General features: G+C 32.6%; 1 protein-coding gene across 8 annotated transcripts in view; it reads left to right on the top strand.

The window, feature by feature from the left end:
* Positions 1 to 22250, top strand: part of LOC103576086 (uncharacterized) — a 67553-nt gene that overhangs the window by 4224 nt on the left and 41079 nt on the right. For 6 of the 8 annotated variants that reach the window (XM_053742608.1, XM_053742606.1, XM_053742611.1 and 3 more), the window contains exons 4-5: positions 792 to 1245; positions 4157 to 4324. In XM_053742608.1, coding sequence (XP_053598583.1) covers positions 792 to 1245; positions 4157 to 4324 — 622 coding nt within the window. Of the gene's footprint in view, positions 1 to 791; positions 1246 to 4156; positions 4325 to 9318; positions 9601 to 22250 lie in introns of those variants that run through there. The other 2 variants (XM_014443977.1, XM_008556130.1) reach the window with 1 other exon arrangement.

The raw sequence follows: 22250 nt of genomic DNA, 5'->3' as shown, positions 1-22250 counted from the left end.
AAAATTCACAGTAACCTACGCAGAATTACTTTGGAGATGTAATATTTATCAACTACGAAACAAAAATTGCAACTAATGTACTAACTTTTAATAATTCTGAAAATAATTTCTATTTTTTGTAACATTGAACTAATTTTATATGAATAAGTAAATATTAATTTTTTCCAAGCAAAAATTTAACGAAGCTGTATTGAAATTATTATGATGAGTGAAAATTACAATCTAGATAGTAATAATTGCAATAAAAAATTATTTTTCTACAAATCATCGTAATTTTTTTTATGGATTGTAATTTTTTATTTGAGATAGCAAATTTTTCATTGTGATTGTAATTATTATGTAATTTTGATCTGCATTTTTCTTCGTGCAATAAATTTAATAGCTGGCACGCTCTTTCGATTGCTACCGAATCTATTCAAATCGAATAATTAGTTGAAAAGTTTTAAAAAATTTACACACATATATACGCACTCGAACATCATTCTGAAAATAGTCTTAATAGCTTTCTAGGACCTTAAAACATCGACAGCTGATGAAATTTCGATTTTTGAATACAATAACTTTCCGAATTTTTCGAAAATCTTGAAGTTTCTTAGCGGGAAGTTAAAAATTATTTTTTGAAAACGCATAATTAAAATAATAATGTTGTAAAATAATTTTACTCATTATTAAATTATTTTTTCTACTGTCATATAGTATAAATATTTACAAAACGGGATAGAAACATCAACTAAGTATAGAATACCTTATATATCTTCATATAAAGGTATTGATACGATTATGTTTTTCAGATATCAGCCGTCACTCAAATAGGAAAATGTGGCATGCATATGAACTGAAAAACCGTAAAGATAATTATAACTATGAGGATGGATTTCATGAAATTCAAAATAATATGTCACATTGTTTTAATGCACTACAAATGAAAATGCATATTAAATCAGAGGTGTATAATGACATTATGTTTATAATAATTCGTGAAAGAAAAACACGTCGTTTATCACCAATTTGTATTGCACTATTTTTAGAGCAAGATATTTTTTTTTGCTCGAATAAGGCAGTATCTAAAGAATTTTTGCATGTTATCGTTAAAAGTACTGGCTACTCTGAATGTAAAAAAATATTGCTTTCTGGTAAGAATATTAGTTCACTAATAAAAATTCACCTCATTAAAAAACGAAATGCCGTTGAAGGTAATGATATGTGTATTGACGAGGAATTTGAAGAAGCTCCTGCGATTGTCGGGTAAATATTGAAATTTATTATTTATGATTCCAAACTTTGTGATACTACACTCATCTGAAAAATTGAGGAAACGGAAAAATTTAAAAATTTTGTAATGATTTTTGAAAGGCTGTATCTCAGTGAAAAATGATTGTGTCGCGAATAAAAAAATCTGTCTATCGGTTGACCCTGCGGACTAGCCCTAAAACTTTCCGCTGTTTTCGAGCTCGAGGAGCTCAAAAATATTGTTGTGAATACAATTTCGAGCTCTTCCAGCTCGAAAATACACTTGTATGCCATTGTTTTCGGAAAAAACCTTTTTTTAGCATTTCTTTCTCCCACGATATCTTACGAACGAATTAACCGATTAAGATGGTTGAGGCGGCAATCGAGGCGTTTTATTGAGTTTTAGAGATGATCAAAGTTTGGAATTGATCGGATGAGTCGCTTCAAAGATAATCAAAGAAAACCGTTTTTCACCATTTCTTTCTTGATCAATTTCTCTCGAACGAATAAATCGATTGAGATGATTGAGGCGGCAATCGATGCGTTTTATTGAATTCTTGTGCTGATTAGATATTGGAATTAATCGATCGAGCCATTTCAGAAAAATTTGAAAAGAACTGAAAAAAAAAAATTTTTTTTGTTTTTTGTTTTTCTTCCATATCTTAGAGTCTATTTGATCAATCAATTTGAAATTTTCAGAAAAGTTGACGGCCAATAAGCTCGTTTGATTGCCACCTCAAACATTTTAATCGGTCTGTTCATTAAAAAGATATTAAGAGTTTACATCCACACACACACACACACACGCGCGCGCGCGCGCACACGCACACACACGCACGCACACACACACACACACACACACACGCACACACACACACGCACACACACACGCACACACACACGCACACACACACACGCACACACACACACACACACACACACACACACACACACACACACACACACACACACACACACACACACACACACACACACACACACACACGCACGCACGCACGCACGGACATTGTTCTGAAAATAGAATAGCTTCCTAGGACCTCAAAACGTCGACATCTGATGAAAACTCAATTTTCGAAAATCGGGGTGAAACCAATAATTTCCCGAATTTTTTTAAATTAATAATTTTCTTAGCGGGAAGTTAAAAATCTGGGCAACTCCTTGAGACATATACTTTCTTGTGAATTTCAGATCATTTAATTGAATAGACTCAAAAATATTGAAGAAATAAAATAAAAAATCTTTTTTTTGGTTTTTTAGAAATTTCTCAAAAACTTGATCAATCGATTCCAAAATCTAATCAGCTCTAGAGTTACTTAGTACGCGTCGAAAATTGCAAGAAAAATCTCATTCGGTTAATTCGTTCGAGAGGTATTGATGAAGAAAGAAATAATCACAAATGTTTTTTTTTTCAAATATCTTTGAAAAAAATGGATCAGTAGACTTTTAATTCTGATGAGGTCTTGAATTCAATAAACCACATCAGTTGTTGCCGGGACCATCTCAATCGGTTAATTTTTTCAAGCAATAACGTTGGGGAAAGAAAAGTAAAAAACGGTTTTTTTTCAATACCTTCGAAAAGATTGAATTAATCGAGTTTTAATTTTAATCAGCTCTAAAACTCAATAAACCGCGTTAAATGTCACCTTAATTACCAAAATCGGATCATTTCTTCAAGAGATATTGTTTTGAAAAAATTCCAAATAAGTGTTTTTTTTTCTAATAAATTTCAAATCGCAGAATCGATTGATTCAAAATATTAGTAAGCGTCGAAGATTGAAAAATGGCTTCAGATACCGCCTCAAATTGCCAAATCAGTTATTTAGTTCGTATGATATCGGTGATGAAAAATTAGAAAATCAATAATTTACTTCATTTTTCCCGAATAACGCATTATGTAAATCATTATATATTCGAAAAATTATACTGAACCTTTGCTTTCATAGTGTTTGATGATCGCTAGATAAATTACAGCAATCGGCTCGTAGGTTTAAATATTATCATCTTAACAAATTTAGAAAAATGACGAATTTTGTTCCGTATGTTTCATATCTGAACTCGCTGATTTGATTTTAAGTTCATAATACTCTCCGTCTTCATTATTTCTTTTAATTTCTGTCGAATAACATTGAATTAATAAAGCATAATCGCGAGCAAAACGTTAAAAAACGATCCTTATTGATTATTTTAATTTCTCGAATTCTTAGAGATTAATACAAAACCTGAGTTTTTCGAGTTCGAAGAGTTCGACAATAATGTTTTTGAGCTCCTCGAGCTCGAAAACAACGGAAAGTTTCGAGGCTGGCCTATAGAGTCAACCGTTTTTCAGATTTTTTTTCTTTCCGTCCACAGATTTAGGAAAATTTCGTTCGGTTAAATAAATGCAAAGATCAGTTAACAAATTTATTCAGCTGTAATTTGTTTGTTTGTTTGTTTTTTTTTTTTTTTTTTTTTTTTTTTCTTCATCCCTGTACGGCAATTTGTTACTGAGACATCGGCCTCTAAAGGAAAAATGCCAATTTTGTCTTTAATTACTGATGTTTTAATTAAAAATGATTACACAGTAAATTCAAAAGTGGTTTTGATAACTTGAATGATCTCTTTACGATGACGTTCTATGATTTTTGAGAATAATTTTATTTTTTTTTTCCTTTGACATGAATTTGCAAAAAGTGCGAAAAAATGACTTTACACGGTTTTTTTCTTCTTCAGAAAATCTACTGATAGTTTACAAATATTTATGATGAAATTGATATTACATTTGATTTTCACAGTTCAATATATTCACAATAGCCCCGTAAATTTACGAGAATCCATCGAACAGTTTTTTTGCTCAAAATAATCCATTCCTTTTTCCGCTTCTTTAATTTTTTGATTGAATGTATAAAATTATTTATAATTATTTCAGGCCTACAGGGATTGATTTTAAGCAAAATCAACATCGAAGAAAGCACCTTGAGCAATATTTTGGTCATGATGAGATAATTTTAGAGTCATTGATAGTAAAAAATCGGGATGTATCATGGGCTGATCCGAGAATCGCAGCAAAGTTACCTAACGTTAAAATAAATATGCAGTAAGTAATGAAATATTTTTTTTTTCCAATAACAATAATAACATTAGAATATTTCATAATTAAAGTAATAACATAATTGAAACATCGCACTGAGAGAAAAGTGCTTAGTAACCTGAACTATGCAGCGTCAGATATAAAAATATAGTCTCCTTAACCAATTTTTATTGTCACTGGAACTATGTACTAGTATGAATCAGCACGAAAAAATAGTTCCATTGACTAAACTTAAGAAACCATTTTTGCCTTATTATGGTCACTACAACACTGCAATTTTTTAAAACAAGGCTTAGTAGTGAACATAATATAACCTTTATCATTAACTCGATTAACATGAACTAGTTACAGTAACTATGTTAGCTTAGTGACTGTGTGATAGTTGGTAGAAATAATCTTAATAGTTAACTCGACTAAGAGTTTAGTTGTCGTCTCATATAATATCATTTATTTAGTTCCTATTACTACTGACAAAAGTATCAACCGTACTATTTCATAATAGTTCTCTAAACAATCGATTTCTAGTTAATTTAATAATTATAGAATATTTCTGCTGACTAATTATCAAATGTAAAAAAAATTCAACAGATAATATAGTTATAAATACCATTAACATTTAGTTTCCCTTGCTATAAATTGCGTTCCTAATGCCAAAAGTGCGTATTGCAAAATATACGCGTTATTGGTTTTGCTGAGCCAAAGAAGCGTACCAAATCTTTTTCTTTTTTTGCTTATCAATTTCGAATCGTTAAAAGTGTGAAGATCGATTAAAAAAGTGAAAAAAAAAAAATTTTTTTTTTTTATACCAAAAGGGTGTGACTTGAGATAATAAATTCAAGACAATTTTTTACTGCAAAAAAATAAGTGCAAGAAAATTTTGATTTTCCGCATTGATCAAAAAAATGATCTAAAATCAAGAATATTTTTTTTTTTGACTTAATTTAACTGTTTTTCCTGTGTAGAGAAACTCAAATTTGAAAGCCGTGTTTATAAGTTATCATAACGTACAAATAAATAACGTTATGAGTTAAAGAGAAACCCTTTTTAGCAAAATAATCAGACAAGATGTTTGAATCGAAGCAGTTTTACGATTTTCATATTATAAAATAATTTCAGCTATTAATATTAATCCTACTTATATTTTTAAATTATCAGCTGTTTTTGAGAATTATAAATACGCAGAAAAAACGGATAATTTGAATCAAGAAATTTTTTTAATCGATTCGGGAAATCAAAATTTTCTTGCCCTAAATAAATAATTATCTCGAAATTTTTATTTTTAATTCAAATTCTTTTTTCTCAAGTTAACATATCCTTATGCTTAAAGCGAAGAATTTTGACTTGTTACAAAAGTTTTTATTTCTTAATATTAGATATTTTTTTGAAGCAAGATGTATGAGTTTTTGTAGCAGTCTGCAATTTTTTGTTTGAAGAATATAAAATTTCTCGGAATGAATACTATTATTTAACGCAAGAATTTTTTATGCTCCAACCAAAATAAAAAAGTTGCTTGAACTAAGAAATAATAGTCACCAGAACAAGGCAACAGCAGCGAGAGTAGTTTGGTGCTCGCCACTAGATCGCGCCCACCTTTTGTATAGTGTCTCTGGTAAGAAACTTATTTCAGAAGTATTATATTCCAAGCTTGAGAACGATTCTGGTATGAGTACTTCTCTGTTATTCGACAAGTATCATTTTTGATTGTAATATAGTATGTACTAAATTACATTAAGACATTAATGTTAAACATTAATGTTTCCTAAAATAATTTTTGATATAATAAAAAAACATCAAGTACATTTAATGTAATAGAAAAGAAATTTCTGAAATTATCACACAAATGTTGGTTAGTAAAGAAAAAATAATTCAGTAACAATAAACCAAAATCTGCAGTACAGATCGCTAAATAATTTTGTTTCTTGCAATACTAAATCATGGAAATGGTAACTATAAATGTTTAGTTACAATAAAACAAATTAGTACATTCTCAGAAAGTTCGATTTTCTAGTGTGTACATCGAGACCCAAATACTTATTTTTACAATTATAAATGATCTGAAGAACTAAGTGTACATTATTAATATCACAATAATCTTATTGCTCACTAGACTAAGAATAAATTATTTACTACAATATAAATTATAGTTATGTTAACTTCATCTTAGTATGTGTGACTAAAAATAGTAAGAATGACTATGTAGCCGTAGAGAACTTTACTATGGTGTATTAGTTACTGAAACTGATTTAGCTGAGTCGTCTGTGAACTACGATTTCTTAGTTCAGAAAACCGATTTTTTCTCTCAGTGCGAAAGTAATATGAGTTGATGTTTTCATTGCTCTTATAATAATATTTAACTATACCATGCTTATGGGATGATTTCAAGTTATGTTTAAGCTAATATGATATTCAATGTTAATAAAGTACTCTGAATAATTTTTGATAAAGTGATGAAACACACACAGTTGGAAAATTTGTGTTAAATTTAACACAAATCACATGTCTCAAATGTTTTGTCTTAGTGGTCCACTCAATTTTTTGTGTTAATTTAACACATACTTGTGTCAAACAATAACACAAGCTTAGTATTGAATAAATTAACACAAAAATTTTGTAAATTTAACATTTTTTTTGTGTAAGCCCAACAAACTTGTTGTGTTAAATTTAACTTAAAAAGTATGATAAATCTAATTTTTTTTAAATGTAGTTTTAACCAACTACTACGTCTTAAATAAACTTAACTGTTCGGTTAAAAATTCAACGCAAATAATTATTTTGACTTAAATTGAATGTCAATGTAACATACGTCTAGCATTGAATTTAACTGAATGACTATGTTAAAGTTACATTGTTTCAGTGTTGAAGAATAAAAAGTTGACTTACATATTTAAAATATTAATTGAACACAAATTAATTCTTAAAATGTTATCATAGGAATTCTATAAATTATACTTCCTTAAAATAATAATAACAATAATAATAATAATAATAATAATAATAAATAACAATATCAATAATAGCGGTCACGATTATGAAAATAACGATAACCAATATTTTTAGAAAATAAAGTATGCATTTATTCAAACTTATTAAATTTTACATAAAATAATCTATTATTACGAAATTTGTTTCTTTAAACTTATTTATTTAACTTGGAAATATGACAGATTATACTCTGTTTCCGCAAACATCCTATTTTTGAAAAAAAATTGAACAATTTTAATAATAATTATCTTATTCATTTTTCACAAAATATACTTTAAAATATAAATAAAAAAAAGTCACGAACAATAATTCACAGAAGAATACTAAATGATAAACTTTCAAGCAATACGATGATTCTATAGGTTATGTTGGATGATTATAGTTAATTCAACTATTATAAGGCTATTATGTAACATAAAAATTGAATAATTTAAATAAATCAATATATATTCATCTGACACAGTAGTGAAAATCTTTTTTATTTTAGAATTTACAGTCACGTATGAAATAATTCCAAACTATTCGAATGATAAGCAAATTTTTGTAGCACTTCTGGACAAAGCACGCGAGAAGAGTGAGCGTCATCTGACAAACAACACTAACTTTGTGTTGATTTTACTCTTTTAGTATGTTATGAAATTTGATTAACACAATGTTTGTGTTAGTGTTTACACAAATTAAATGTTGTCTATAATACATAAAATTTTTTTTGTGTTAAGCTGACAAAAATAATATGTAATAAATCCTTGCCTCACACCGTATAAATTCACGGAAAATGGTCAATCGTTATTTTGTGTTAAATTTGAGTTAACACAAAAAACGTGTTGTATAGATTACTCATAAATTTATTAACACAAAAAACTTGTTGACCTCAGACAACACATTCAACTTTAGTTGAATTTACAATCGATGGTGTCAAATAATTGACACAAAATATTCAACCATTGAATTTTTATACACAAGAACACAAAATTTTCAACTGTGTGAGGGTGCTCCAAAAAAAAAAAATCGATATTTTTTTTTTCTTTCGGCTGTTGTAAAAATAGTTTTTATATATCGAAAAAAAATTCCTGTCAAAAAGACGGTTTTTTATTTTAATTTTAAAAGGTAGCGCTCGTTCTTCGAATTTTCTCTTGCTAATAGCATGGGAATTTTTCTTTTTTTATAAAAAATTATATAACTTCATTTGACGTTGAGGGAAAAAATTGAGTTATAGATATTTTTGTAGGAAATTTTATGCTCTAAAATATTGTTCAGGGCCTTGAAAGCTCTAAAACGTACGGTTCGAAAGTAGCAGGTATTTAAAGTTGATGACCTTTTAAAAATCCCTGTTCAAACGGTATTTATTTCAAAACTTTTACTCTCACGGAAAGTATCAAATAAAGGTTTTGTAACGAATTTCATTTATTACAGAAAGGCTTCAAAAACATCAATATAAATTTTATACTTAATGATTAATTAATATGTTTAATAAATACTTTTTCATGGAAATCATTATTTTCTGCTTGTGTGACATAAGAGTAATAAATGTTTTTACTAAATTTACTTTGAATAAAACTCAGCTACGATTAAAATTAATATTTTAACATATTTATTATACTATTATAATATGTTTCACTTATTCTCAAATCGATTTATGTAAAGATTGTGTTAAAGACATGATTACAACCATACAATTGATTTTTAAAATGTTATCAACTTTAAATACCTGTAACTTTTGAACCGTACGTTTTAGAGCTTATGAGCTCATCAAAAATTTTGTAGAGCATAAAATTTCATACAAAAATGTCCATGACTCAATTTATTTCCCCAGCGTCAAATGAAGTTATAGGAGTTTTTATAAAAAAAAAGTGAAATTCCCATGCTATTAGCATAGCAAAATTAGAAGAGCGAGCGCAGTATTTTTTTTTTCGATGTATAGAAATTTTTTTTACAACAGCCGAAAGAAAAAAAAAATATCGGATTTTTTTAAGCTCCCTAGTGTATATATACATAAAAATATAAATATATATTTATAGATGGGAATTCAGAAGCACAAATCTCAAAAAATTTTTATCTGAATGTACAGATCAAAGAATTTTAGTAACGCCACTACCAGAATATGCTAAACATTTTCTAGAATCCGGTGAAAATGAATTAACTGTACAACGAGACTGAAAGAACATCTATGAAAAATATTGAAGATATTAATTTTAGTTAAAAAGTTTCATTACTTACAGAAAAACAAAAAATTTCATAATATTTTTGTACAAAATAGTTCGGTTGAACTAATATATAGAATAAATAACAATACATACTTATATTGTCTAAATAAAAGATTTATTTATAGCAATTTTTCGTATAACCGTCAATGTAAGCTCAACATCATAAATAAATTTTTCATTATGACGGTTCATACAATTCATGACGCCCGCGTTTACCTACAGATTTATGGGCAAGCTCTGTTGAGCGAAGAATGATTTTATACAAACTAATGCAATGTTTGTTTAATTGAAAAAAAAGGTAATCATTGAGAACTGCCGATATAAGTAAAAACTATGAAATAATAGTAGTTTTTTTTTTTTTTTTTTTTTTTTGGGTGATCGTCTCTTTTTTCTCATGCGATAATTTCTTGTGACAAAATTGCAAAAGCAATAATCTCAGCAATAATTACACAGAGTGGAACAGTAAAAGCAGTAGCAAAAAAGATGCACAGTAAAAAATATTGTGTTAAAGTCAACACAATCTGTGTGTTAGAAATGGTCCCCACAGACTATTTGTGTTGAATTTCAACGCAAAATTTATGTTAAAAGGCCCTGGGACGATAAGAATACCGAATCGGCACCAGAAAGGAATCGGGCTCACAACTTCAGGAAATATTCGTACCCATGAAATACTTCGATACAGCAAGTTTCAGATTTTTATCTACTACCACGTCTGAATAAATCGAAAAATACTCAAAATTAGTAAAAATTGTTATTCTCTGCGTCTTGTTAATCGAATGATCTAGTAACCGGATATGTTTTGGGGCATGAAGGCAGCGCTTTGGAAAAAAAATATGAGCCATATTTGTCCGTAAGAACCTAAAAAAAAAACGAGATTTTGTTCTTATTTTTTGGTTTTTAAGCGTGTTACGATAATCGTAAAAATATGACACTATTTTTTTTTAAATTCTCCATTCAATTTCCGACGAAATTATAAACTTGAAAAATTTTTTTTAAGGGTACACATATCGAAACTCTTACAATTAGTACACATTAAAGTTTGATGATGAATATCTTTTGAACGCTTAATTTAATCGTCAAAACATAAGACACCATTTTTATAGAGCAGTTAATTTCCTATAAAAATTTGTATTGCGCATTTTATAATAGTCAGTTATTGTCGAGTTATAAAATTCATAAACAATAATGAAATTTGTCTTAAAATGATTAAACTTTAATCGTCAATATCATTGGAATGGTGAGGTTTACGGAAGAAATATAAGATACCTTTTTTGTAGAGCATTCAATTTCCTACAAAATTCTTCTCGAACATTTTTTTGTATAATCAATTAATGATGAGGTATGTATTTTTTTCTATTGGACTGAGAAAAAAATAGAAAACTGCGATGCGGAGGACTATTAAAATTAAGAGCTCATATTTGGTGAGAATTTTTTTAAGGTGTCTAGTAAACCATTTTTCGATCGCATTTGTAAAAAAAAAAATTGTTGATTTTTTTGACGCACCCTAATATATATATAATATACAGTACAACCCGGTTATAAGTTACTGCTAGGAGCTATAGGAGAAAAATGTCTTAGAAATGTCCTTCCCCTGCTACTATCTTTTTTTCAGCGATTGCTTGATTTTCTGCATATGTGTAAGTCGTGTTTGTGTTTGTGCCCACAGTCCTTTTACAAGTTAGTTGATGAGCCCTTAGGAGTATTTTACCTTTTAAAAGTATACGTGTGTTAAACGCAAAAATACGTGATTCCCATTTTTTCTGCTCTTTCGATTGTAATTGGTCTACTTTAAAAATAAGCGTTTTTTTTTATTGAAATTTTGTCATTTGAAACCATTACTAATGATAATTTATTGTAACTTTAAAGTGCGCACTCAATAGTAATTTTCATCATTTTTCATGAAGATGATCATCCACTTGGCTATTTGAAAAAATATTGATTGTAAGTACATAAAAACCTCAAAATTACCTCTGAAGGTGGTCGAGTTTGAGGGTTTACATTGCCCCATAAAAATGTTCTTCTGTTGAAAAAAAATCTGGGCGTCGGTTGACCCTGCGGGCAAGCCCCAAAACTTCCCGCTGTTTTCGACCTCAAAGAGCTCGAAAACATTAGTGTAGATATATTTTCGAGCTCTTCGAGCTTGAAAATGCTATCACATGCAATTGTTTTTTTACGATCTTTTCAAGCTCTAACAAGTTACCTGTTATGCTGAAGTTTAAAAATTTAAGAATCGAAAATCATCAATGGAGCAGTTTTTAAAATTTAGTTCCTGATTATGTTCAGTAAAATAAGTGTATTGAGGCAGAAATCAATGTCAGGGATCGAAATCAAGATTTAAATAAGTTTTGACTCATGTAAGAAACAATAAAATATGAAATATCCGATAAAAATATTAAAAACTACGTTTTATCGATTTTTTTGTTGATAATATGATTTAAACTAAAAACTAAGTTCGATGACATTATATGATCAAAAGAAACCATAAAAAAGATGAGTTGGTATGATATCAGGCACATTTTAGTACGTTATATTATGATTTATCCGGAAAAAATAACATAAAATGTTATTTTTTTAACTTTTCAACGCCGATATCTTTTGAACTAATCAATCGATTTTGATAGCTGACGTGACAATCGGCGCGTTTTATTGAATTCTAGAGCTGATTAAAATTTGAAATCGATCGCGTCAGTCGTTTCGAAAGTATCTAGAAAAAACCGTTTTTTACCATTTCTTTCTCCCGCGATAACTCTCGAACGAATTATCCGATTTTGATGTTTGAGGTGGCAATCGACGCGTTTTATTGAGTACTAAAGCTGATTAGATTTTGTAGTCGATTGTATGAGTCGTTTTTGAGAAATCAATAAAAAACTAAAAAAAAAAATTTTTTTTTTTTCGTAATTCGCAAATATCTTCGAGTCTATTCGATCAAATAATCTGAAATTTTCAGGAAAGTTGATGGCCAATAAGCTCTTTCGATTGCCACCTCAACCATCCAAATCGATTCATTAGTTGAAAAGTTACAAAAAGTTTACACACACACACACGCGCGCACACACACACACACACACACATACACACACTCGGACATCATTCTGAAAATAACACTGTGAAAACAATAACTTCCCAAAATTTTTGAAAATCGTCGATTTTCTTAGCGGGAAGTTAAAAATATGAGTATCTTAGAATTTAAAGTTAAACACCATATTTCAGCCGCAAAGAAATCGGAAAAGGACACCTGAGCTACCTTCCTTGTTAGAAAATCTGATAGATTCTCATAAATTTTTATGAAAATTTTATGAGAATCAATTATCAGTTCTATGAGAAAATGTTATCGACAACTCTAGGTCGTATGCACACAGCTATTAGGATATTAATCTATACTTTTTTGAAATAGGGTATACTAAGGAATGAGTTAGTTTACCCCGACCAAACTTTTCTTGAGAACCAGACTTTCGCAGCTGATATGGTGAAAAAGAATTAGGCCCATTCATTGCGTCAATGTTAAAAATTAATTACATTTTTTTACATGAATATCTCAATCAATTGAATTCCAATTGTATCAGACATTTTTATTAATATGTCTTCTTTGCAATAGTATTTTCCTTATAGCACTTTTGTTGACTATATCTATATCAATTAGTATAACTGTGACCTTGGCTACTTCGTGTCCAGTAGCCACGAACCACAGTTACAAAATTTCCCGATTAAATAATTAATTATTAATTATAAATATGAATTTTAATTATTATATTGCTGGTTCTGAACGCGGGAAATAGATCTCAGGGATGGGTCGACTCGCTTTGACCGGACACGCGGCTGAAATTAAGTTATACTAAAGACACTGGTGATGAAAAGAAATTTCTTTGAGATTTAATTCAATTATTATATATAATAAATTTTATTTAACCAAGTACTAGTAAACGAGGCTGTGTATGTCAGCACTTCGGCTTGAGTGGATAGCTTGAGCTTGAATCGATCGCCTGCACTTCAATCGATTGCCTGCACTTGAATCGTCTCTTTTATCTAGTCGTCTTAGGCCCCAACCTCCGATGACCCCTACCTAATTATGCGCACATGACCGATTTACGGTCACCTGCTGCGTGGAATCATCCCTTGTGGTCTAACGCCTAGCTCAGCCAAACTCGGCAATCAGGCTGCGATGAGAAAGATAGAGAAAGACCAAATCAAGACTGAGACAGCGAGAGAGCCGCACTCTCACGTCGTAAACCAACGCTGCCCGGTTATACTCCCCGTCGCCAGACTTGAGATTGGGGCTCGGAAGCTGAAGGAAAGTTAAACGGTCTTCATCAGCCTTTGGCTGCGCCTGGGCAATTTTAAATCGGGTACATAATGATTGCCCAAAATTTTCCCAGTCTCTGATTTTAACTCAACGACCAAAGGACTAATGATTTTGTTAACAATGGCTGGTCCTAAGAATTTACTAGCCAAACTAGACGAATATTGGTCGGCTTTCTTACTCAATTTTCGATTTGGGTAATATACTGGATTACCCACTTGCAGTTTGGGTGGCTCTTTAAGTCCCTTATCGTGATATACGGCTTGTTTTTCACTTTCTTTTCTCATTACTTCTTCAATTTTATGCCGTAATTGATCAAGGCGATTAACCCGAGTACGCCACGCAGTATCATCGAGGTCCAAGTCATCGATTTCAAGTCCAGTAATTTTACCCGACAGCCGTGGTTCTTTGCCATGAACCAAGTAGTATGGCGACAAGTGTAGTGAGGCATGATAACTACTATTATAAGCAAGTTGGAATTCGCCTAAGTGCTCCTCCACGACGTCTGGTCTTTCGAAATAAATGCTCGAATCATTGGTTTAAGAGTACGGTTAATTCTTCCAACCGGGTTTCTCTGAGGATGCGCGATCGCGGTTGGTACTGACTTTACTCCCGTTTCTTTTAAGTAATCTTTAATCTCATGATTAATAAATTCTTTGCCGTTATCTGTGATTAAAAACAGAGGGTATCCCCAGCGTGAGAAAACACGACGTAAACTCTTTTTAACATTTAATCCCGTCTGCTTACGAAGTCTAAAGACCTCAATGAAGCGCGTGTATAGGTCTTGTACAATTAAAACGTATTGATAACCGGCTTTAGATCGCGGAAATGGGCCAGTCACATCGGCCGCGACTATGGCCCAGGGTTCGATAGGTTGTCGCGTGCGCATCGGCGCTTGAGACGAGGTCTGTTTATATTTGACCTTTTTACAAGTTTCACAGTTCTCAACATACTCGCCGACATCGCGATACATACCAGGCCAGTAGTAGCGTGTGCGTATCCGATGATACATCTTATCGCGACCCAAATGACCCGCATCCGGTACATCGTGGTTTTCTTTTAAAATATCGGGGATCTCATTCTCTGTTAAAACCAGTTTCCATGCGTCTTGATCGTCAATATATTCTTTTAAGTAATCGGGTTTATAATACTCTAATTTATCTTCACTATTTATACGCCAATCAACAAAATTCTCAGGATATTTCCTAACATTAGCTTTCTTTATATCGTACCACGAGCGAACTTGAATATGTACGAAATCTACGCCTTTAGTTTTAATATCGTCGAGGACTTCGGACCACTCTACGGGCTCCTGGTCCTCGTATAGACGCGATAAGGCATCCGGGCCTTCATTCTCGGTTCCACGACGATGTTCGATCGTAATTTGGTGGGCCAAGAGTTCCATGGCCCAGCGGGCAAGCCTACCGTTCGGATTCTTTAAAGTATGGAGCCATTTTAATGAAGCGTGATCGGTAACCACAACAAATGGAAACCCTTCAAGATAACATCTTAATTTTCTTACGGCCCATACAACCGCCAAACACTCTTTCTTGGTCGTAGTATATCGTGTTTCGGCACCTCGTAACGGTCTACTTAAGCATATTATAAGGAACTCTTTTCCAGTATGTGGTTCTTTTTGAACCAAGAATGCGCCTAACCCTGTATCACTCGCGTCAGTATATAGATAGTACGGAAGATCTGGCTGTGGTACAGCCAAAGGCATAGCGTTGACCAGAGCTTGTTTAAGATCCTGGAAAGCCTTCTCTTCCTCATCTCCCCATTTCCATTCAGTATTAACGCTACACAATTTATTCAGAGGTCCTTGGACCTTCGCGACATTTTGTAAATGCCTATGGTACCAGTTTACAAGCCCGCAGAAACTGCGTACTTGCTTACGAGACGTTGGACGAGGGAAATTCGCGATGGGTGCTATTTTCTCAGGGTCAGGTCGTAGACCCTCGCTATCTACAATGAAGCCAAGAAATTTTACCTCAGATCGCATTTACTTGGATTAATTAATAATCCAGTCTCACGAAAGATTTCAAAAACAAGAGACAAAATGGCTTTATGCTCATCGTAATTCTCACTTATAATTACCCAATCGTCCAGGTACGCAAAGACTTTTTCAGTCCAAGAACTCGATAGGTTTCTCTTATATATTCGCTCGATAAACCTCTCGCGAAGCTTATCCATGGCCTTTTTAAACGTTGATGGTGCTCCCGCGAGACCATAAGGCATGCGAACCCATTCAAATTGCCCCCTACCTTCGACAGAGAAGGCAGTATAAGGAATGGACTCCGGTGACATTAAAACCTGATGGAACGCTTCCTTGAGATCCATGGTTGTAATATACTTCGCGTTATGAAGAGCACTTAAAATACGTAGCATATTAGGAAGGGGGCGCGCAGGTAAAATAGTATATTTGTTGATTGGTCGATAGTCGACGCAAAAACGCCAACCACCCGAGGCTTTGGTCACCATTACCGGAGAACACGACCAGAAACTGTTACTAGGCTTAATATAGCCTTTCTCGAGCAGTTCGTCTATTTGTTTATTTTATTCCGCCGCAATAACAGGACTACGCCGATACGGACGGATTTGAATGGGTTTAATTCCCGGTTGTAAGACGATCGTATGCTGCACGAGGTCAGTTAGACCTTGGTTCGGTAACTCCGCGAATTTAGACATTTCCGTTTCTAAAAATACATCAAAATCCATTTGTTGATCCGAAGTCAACGTTTGACAACTAGTTCGTTTATCGCGACAATTTATTAATTCAAATGGATGACTTTCGTTAGTGTCTTTGAATTGCCAAGTTTTCGTAGCGCAATCGATTAATATCCCAAACTGAAGAGCGAAGTCCATACCTAGGACTACTGAATAGCTCAGGTCCTCGAGGACACTCAAATACTGCTCTCCTGCTATTGTACCGATTTGAATGATGAATGGAGCTCCCCCAATAGTTTTACATTGGGTATGATTCGCGAGAAGAACTCCCCGAGGGTTCGTATCATCCTGTTGTAAGTGACCAGAGATAAGCTCACGTATTTGGTCATACACCCGCCGATTGATGTAGGACCTCTCACTTCCCGTATCAATAATACCGTTCACTTGCACCCCGAATATCCAGATGGACACCGGTATACGAGCTGTAATCATTGGTGGAACAGGACCAGTACCCGTATAAAATTTGGTCCGAGATGCAATACGATTGGCGATACGTGAGGGTAATGTTTTATCTCTGAGTATCTCGGGAAGATACGACGCGCGCGAAGGCGAAGAACACGGTTGTGGAGAGCTATGACTAAGAGCTGGACCTTCAGGTTCTAATCCTGGGTCCAATTCATCCTCCCACTCTTCTTCAGTCTCCTCATCACTCTCAAGTGGCTCCAGACCACATAAATATGGCATACCGGGGACGTCTACGGAACTTGGTTCTTCCGATTCGTCTGAACCAATTGACACAATAAAATCGCTAGCCTCTAAAGTCTCTAAGATTTTCGGATGTATTTCGTTCGGATCATTTTCGACCGAAAGAACAGAACGATCAAGACCGGCACAAATTTCCTCAAATAAATTATTAGACATTGGTAAATTAACCATGAGCTGTGCTTCTTCCCTCAAGCCTTCCCAGTGATTAATTTCGTCGGAATTTAAAATGGATGGATTAATTTTGTCATTATTTAAAACCGATAAATTATTAGTTAAAACCAATAAATTATTAAAACTAGATACGTTATTATTTAAAACAGATAAATTATTAAATATTGATAAACCGTTCATATTATCATAGATATCGCAAAACTGCGTGAATGGATTTTCTTCATCATCTAAATTTTCTAAATTACTACCACTACTAATTTCATCGATAGCATCATACCAAATTTCATTTTCCACGACCTGATATAAATTATTTTTCTCTGGACTGCATAGGTCAAATAAACTGACCTCAGTCTCAAATTTATTATCATTATTATTTAAAACGGAGCTAGTCGAATTTAACGCCTGATTTTCTAATATAACATCACCTATTAGTTCACCGCTGGTTAAAGCAATCGGACTGACAGTACTCTCTAAGACGCCGTCTGGACCTGTTATCAACTTTTTACTAATTAAATTTTCTTTTACCGGACCGACAGTACTCTCTAAGACGCCGTCTGGTTCCGAATCTTCTTTTATTAATTTATTGATTTGTTTAGTTGGACCGACAGTACTCTCTAAGTCGCCGTCTGGTTCCGAACTTGAATCTATTAAATTTTCAACATTAATATCTATAACTGGACCGACAGTACGCTCTAAGCCGCCGTCTGGTTCTGAGTTATTATTTGTTACATTAATTATTTTAATTCTTTTAAATTTATTTGGTTTATTCAACCAGGCTTCATGTGAACTAATACGACTAGGGCTCCGATTTCCCCATATTATTTGTTTGAGAGACCTTCTACGTTTCGCGCCCTTTATCCTCGGGGAATAGGAGGGCGAAGCTAGTTTTTTGAACGATCAGTGTGACTAGCGTTGATAACACTGGTCGGTTGATTTTCGACGCAATTAGCATGGTTGTTTAAATTATTTAAATTATCATAATTATTATTAACATTATTATTATTACGAACAAAACGATTAGAACGGTTTTCACGATTATTACGGTTGTCATTTCTTTTAAAATTATTTACAGTTGAGTTCGGGTTTCCCCTATTAAAATTATTTGCATTTGGTTGCCCATGATTCAGGTTATAACTATAACCATTATTATTAAAGTTATTATGATTTGTATTAATATTTGACCGAACGGGAATGTTTGAAGGACGTAAATTTGAATTACCCGTAAATCCGGACCTAAATGAATCGGCATTTAATTTAAAACAATTTTGTCTTACGTGTCCTATTTTAAAACAATAATTACAGACATCAACTCTGTTATTTATACACTGTTCAAACAGATGACCATTTTGCCCGCAGTTAAAACAAAAGTAATGGTCGGAATTTCGACCAGCAGTTACCTCACTAAATGTACGCGATATGGCATTCGAGTTGCCATTATTATTCGCGTTGTAGGAATAACGTACTCGATTCTTTGGAGATTTATTTGATGAAAAATTATTTTGAGGAGTTTGGACAGTAGCTGTCGATGCACAAACAATTAATTTGCCGTCATCACCCTCTCTAATTTCCTCGATAACGAGTGGTTGTTTATCATTCATCACATCAACCAAAATAGGAGTACGCGGGAACGAATGTACTGCTGAGAATCGCGATTTTTCTTTTGTCTTAGCGTGCGACCTATCGGATGGCTCAGACGCGCGTTTATTTTCTTCTAGTAGCGCGGTGGCCTCATGTAATACCGATAAGAGGTCATCATAAGTGTTCACTGACCTAGAGAATACTAAGGTGGAAAGATTTCTAGACAAGTGATTACGGATGCACGTAACCTGTTCTGATACAGGAGGTGGGTTACGCATCTCACTATATTTTTGTTGAACTCTAAACGTGAAATCTATTGACGATTCACCGGATTCTGGTCTCAACTGACCAATTTCCATCAATAACTGAGTGTCTGTTTTTTGTGAGCCGAATGCTCTTAAAAATTCCCGTTTAAAATGGTCATAGTAACTTTCCCAGTAAAAATATAACCAAGAATTTTTACGTAATCCGTTATGAGCCAACCCTCGCGAAACGCCATAGCTTCAAATGAAGCCAAGAAACTATTGGCTGATAAATCGCCTTGCGGAAAACGTACAGGCCACGCTCTGACAATTTCTCTTATATCGCGCCATTTGCGTAACGAAACCGCCGCGGCGTTTGGTATCAATAAATTATTCGCCCTAGGTTGGTCATAGTATTCTTGATGTCTTTCTTGACCATTATTAATTCGATAACCAGCGTAATTTCCATCAAAATTATTATTATTATTGCCAGCAAATGAATTATCCCGTAATATTTGAAAATTATTGTCATAATTATTTATTGGTGGATTATCACTTAAATTATTATTTTGAATTACGCTAGGATTAATAATGGAGTAATTATTACTATTATTGTTTAAATTATTATTTAAATTATTATTATAATTATTATTACTGAGACCGGCCGTATTGTTGTGAACATTATTTATTCCACTGGTACTTGATTGTATATTCTTCGGGAGGGCTGAGGTCGTAGCAGCCCTATTATCGTGAATCAAGTGACCTGTACTACACTCCCCGTCGCCAAAACTGTGAGTTACCTCGCGAACAGTTTGTGTAATTGACTGTACAGGCACTTGCTGATTGTTTACCCGTTGCGTGCTCATAGCTATGGTCAAATTTTGTAAACAATTCAAAATTTGAGCCAGGGCAGTTTGAGTTGCCGCTTGATCAGCCTGTGCGGAAACTGGAACGGTGCCAGGAAGAAAAGCGGATCTCGCATTAGGCTGAATTTGTTGAGAAAGTACCGGTGGGGGTTTTTCTATGAATACTTCATCCATAGACGTTCGTAAATTATTATTAATATTTGTCAAATTTAAATTTAATTGTTCATTTGTATTAACGGCCTGTGGGTCGCTCGTTTGAATTGACCCAGACGAAGTTGTAACAGTAATAGGTGTGGTAATGACGGTACTGGGTAGAGTCGCGGTAGTGATTGGTATAGTGGTGGTCACTGTCGTGACCATAGACGTGGTAGTTGCTACCGTGTTCCCCAAGCTGCGCCTTACTGTCGGTCTAACTTGCTGTGGGGTGTCCGAAGTCACGATCAGGTTAGGTATACCGGGTAACGGATTAGGATTCGACATCGTCGAGCTCGCTGACGAAATCGTAGTACTTGATGTTATTGTGCACGTAGTCGAGGGTGGTGAATGCACTACCCTGTTCTGATTCCTACCGTTAGAGGAACTAATGCCTTCGAAGATTATTTCTTCACTTTCCCGCCTACCCGATTGTTGAACCGAACGCTTTGAGTTTTGACGCGTCACTGGTCGAGTGTTACTCATAATACGATTATTGGGACTTAATTTTAATTTATATTGGCTGGTAAGACAAGCAGCTTACGAGCCCTAATAATACTTAAATATAAAATTTAATTACCGGTAGTAAATCCAAATAAGTTAAAATATTTCTTTTGTCACTTATTAAAATTAAAATTTATTTATTTGTTACCGGATTGAGAATTTATTTTGATAGCTAGGTGACGCCAGCTATGACTCAGTAATCCCTAACAATGACAGTTTTTTTTTTTTTTTTTTTTTTTTTGTAAATTAAATTAAATTTATTCTAAATTAACTATAATGGTTTAAGTAATAAACCACAAATCTATTGAATTTTAATTTGTTTAAAATTATTATTAAGAAAATTTTAGACAATGGCTAAAATTTTAAGCTACTATTTTATTTTATTTATTAGCTGATAATTTCTAATTTTTTCGACGCTTAAAACTTCAAGCCCTAAATTCTATTTTAAACTATAAAGATTTTAGCTATTTATTTTAACTTATTTAATTGTAAGATTTACTTAGACTTAAGTCTAGCAAGTAAATTTTGAAATTTGAATATCATGTTATTTTTATCAAACAGTTATTTTACAATGACTCATTCACTTAGTAAATTTTACTTAAAACTTATTTTAATAATTCAAACGGTGGTTTATTTTAAACCAAAGTAATTAAAATTATTTGTCTTTGTTTTATTAAAAATTTAACTTGTGATTTTACTAATGAATTTTCTTTTACGATTTTAATTCAATTAATTTTATTATAACAAAAATTTACTGTCACTGTTAGTCTTGAAAGTGTATAAATTTTATTTACTAATTTATTTTATTTTACTTAGTTTATTTTAATTTCTTTTCCAGAGAAAATTTACAAAGAAACAAACAAGTGATTTTATTGTGTTTATTTCTCTAAGCTTAGTGTCGTACCTATTGTATATACTATGAGTAACGCGTGCAACCAACGCGTAAACGATGACCTTGTCTTGGTCTTCACGAGACCACCGGAATTTATCGATTTTTTCACTACCACGATTTCAATTTTAATTTTATTTTTTCACTCGATATTTTATATTTTAAAATTTTAGTATTTTACACGCTATTTAGCCAGTTATGATTTAAGTTATAATTATTTTATAAAAAATTCAGTTTAAATAATTTTGGGCAACCAATATATATATAATTTAGCAGAGTATCAATCCAATTTATGATTTATAATACCAGTATTTCTCTCTTCAACGGTAAAATATTTAATTAATTTAATTTTTCAAAATTTTCCAAATTTAATTTTTACTTTATCACCAAGTCTAGAATTTTCCAAAACGAGGAACACGAGTTGGGCGCCAAATATAACGGTGACCTTGGCTACTTCGTGTCCAGTAGCCACGAACCACAGTTACAAAATTTCCCGATTAAATAATTAATTATTAATTATAAATATGAATTTTAATTATTATATTGCTGGTTCTGAACGCGGGAAATAGATCTCA

The sequence above is a fragment of the Microplitis demolitor genome, chromosome 10 (genome assembly GCF_026212275.2).
Source record: "Microplitis demolitor isolate Queensland-Clemson2020A chromosome 10, iyMicDemo2.1a, whole genome shotgun sequence".
Taxonomy (NCBI): domain Eukaryota; kingdom Metazoa; phylum Arthropoda; class Insecta; order Hymenoptera; family Braconidae; genus Microplitis; species Microplitis demolitor.
Note: the sequence above shows the minus strand (reverse complement) of the source record. Positions and strands in the feature narration are given on the sequence as shown.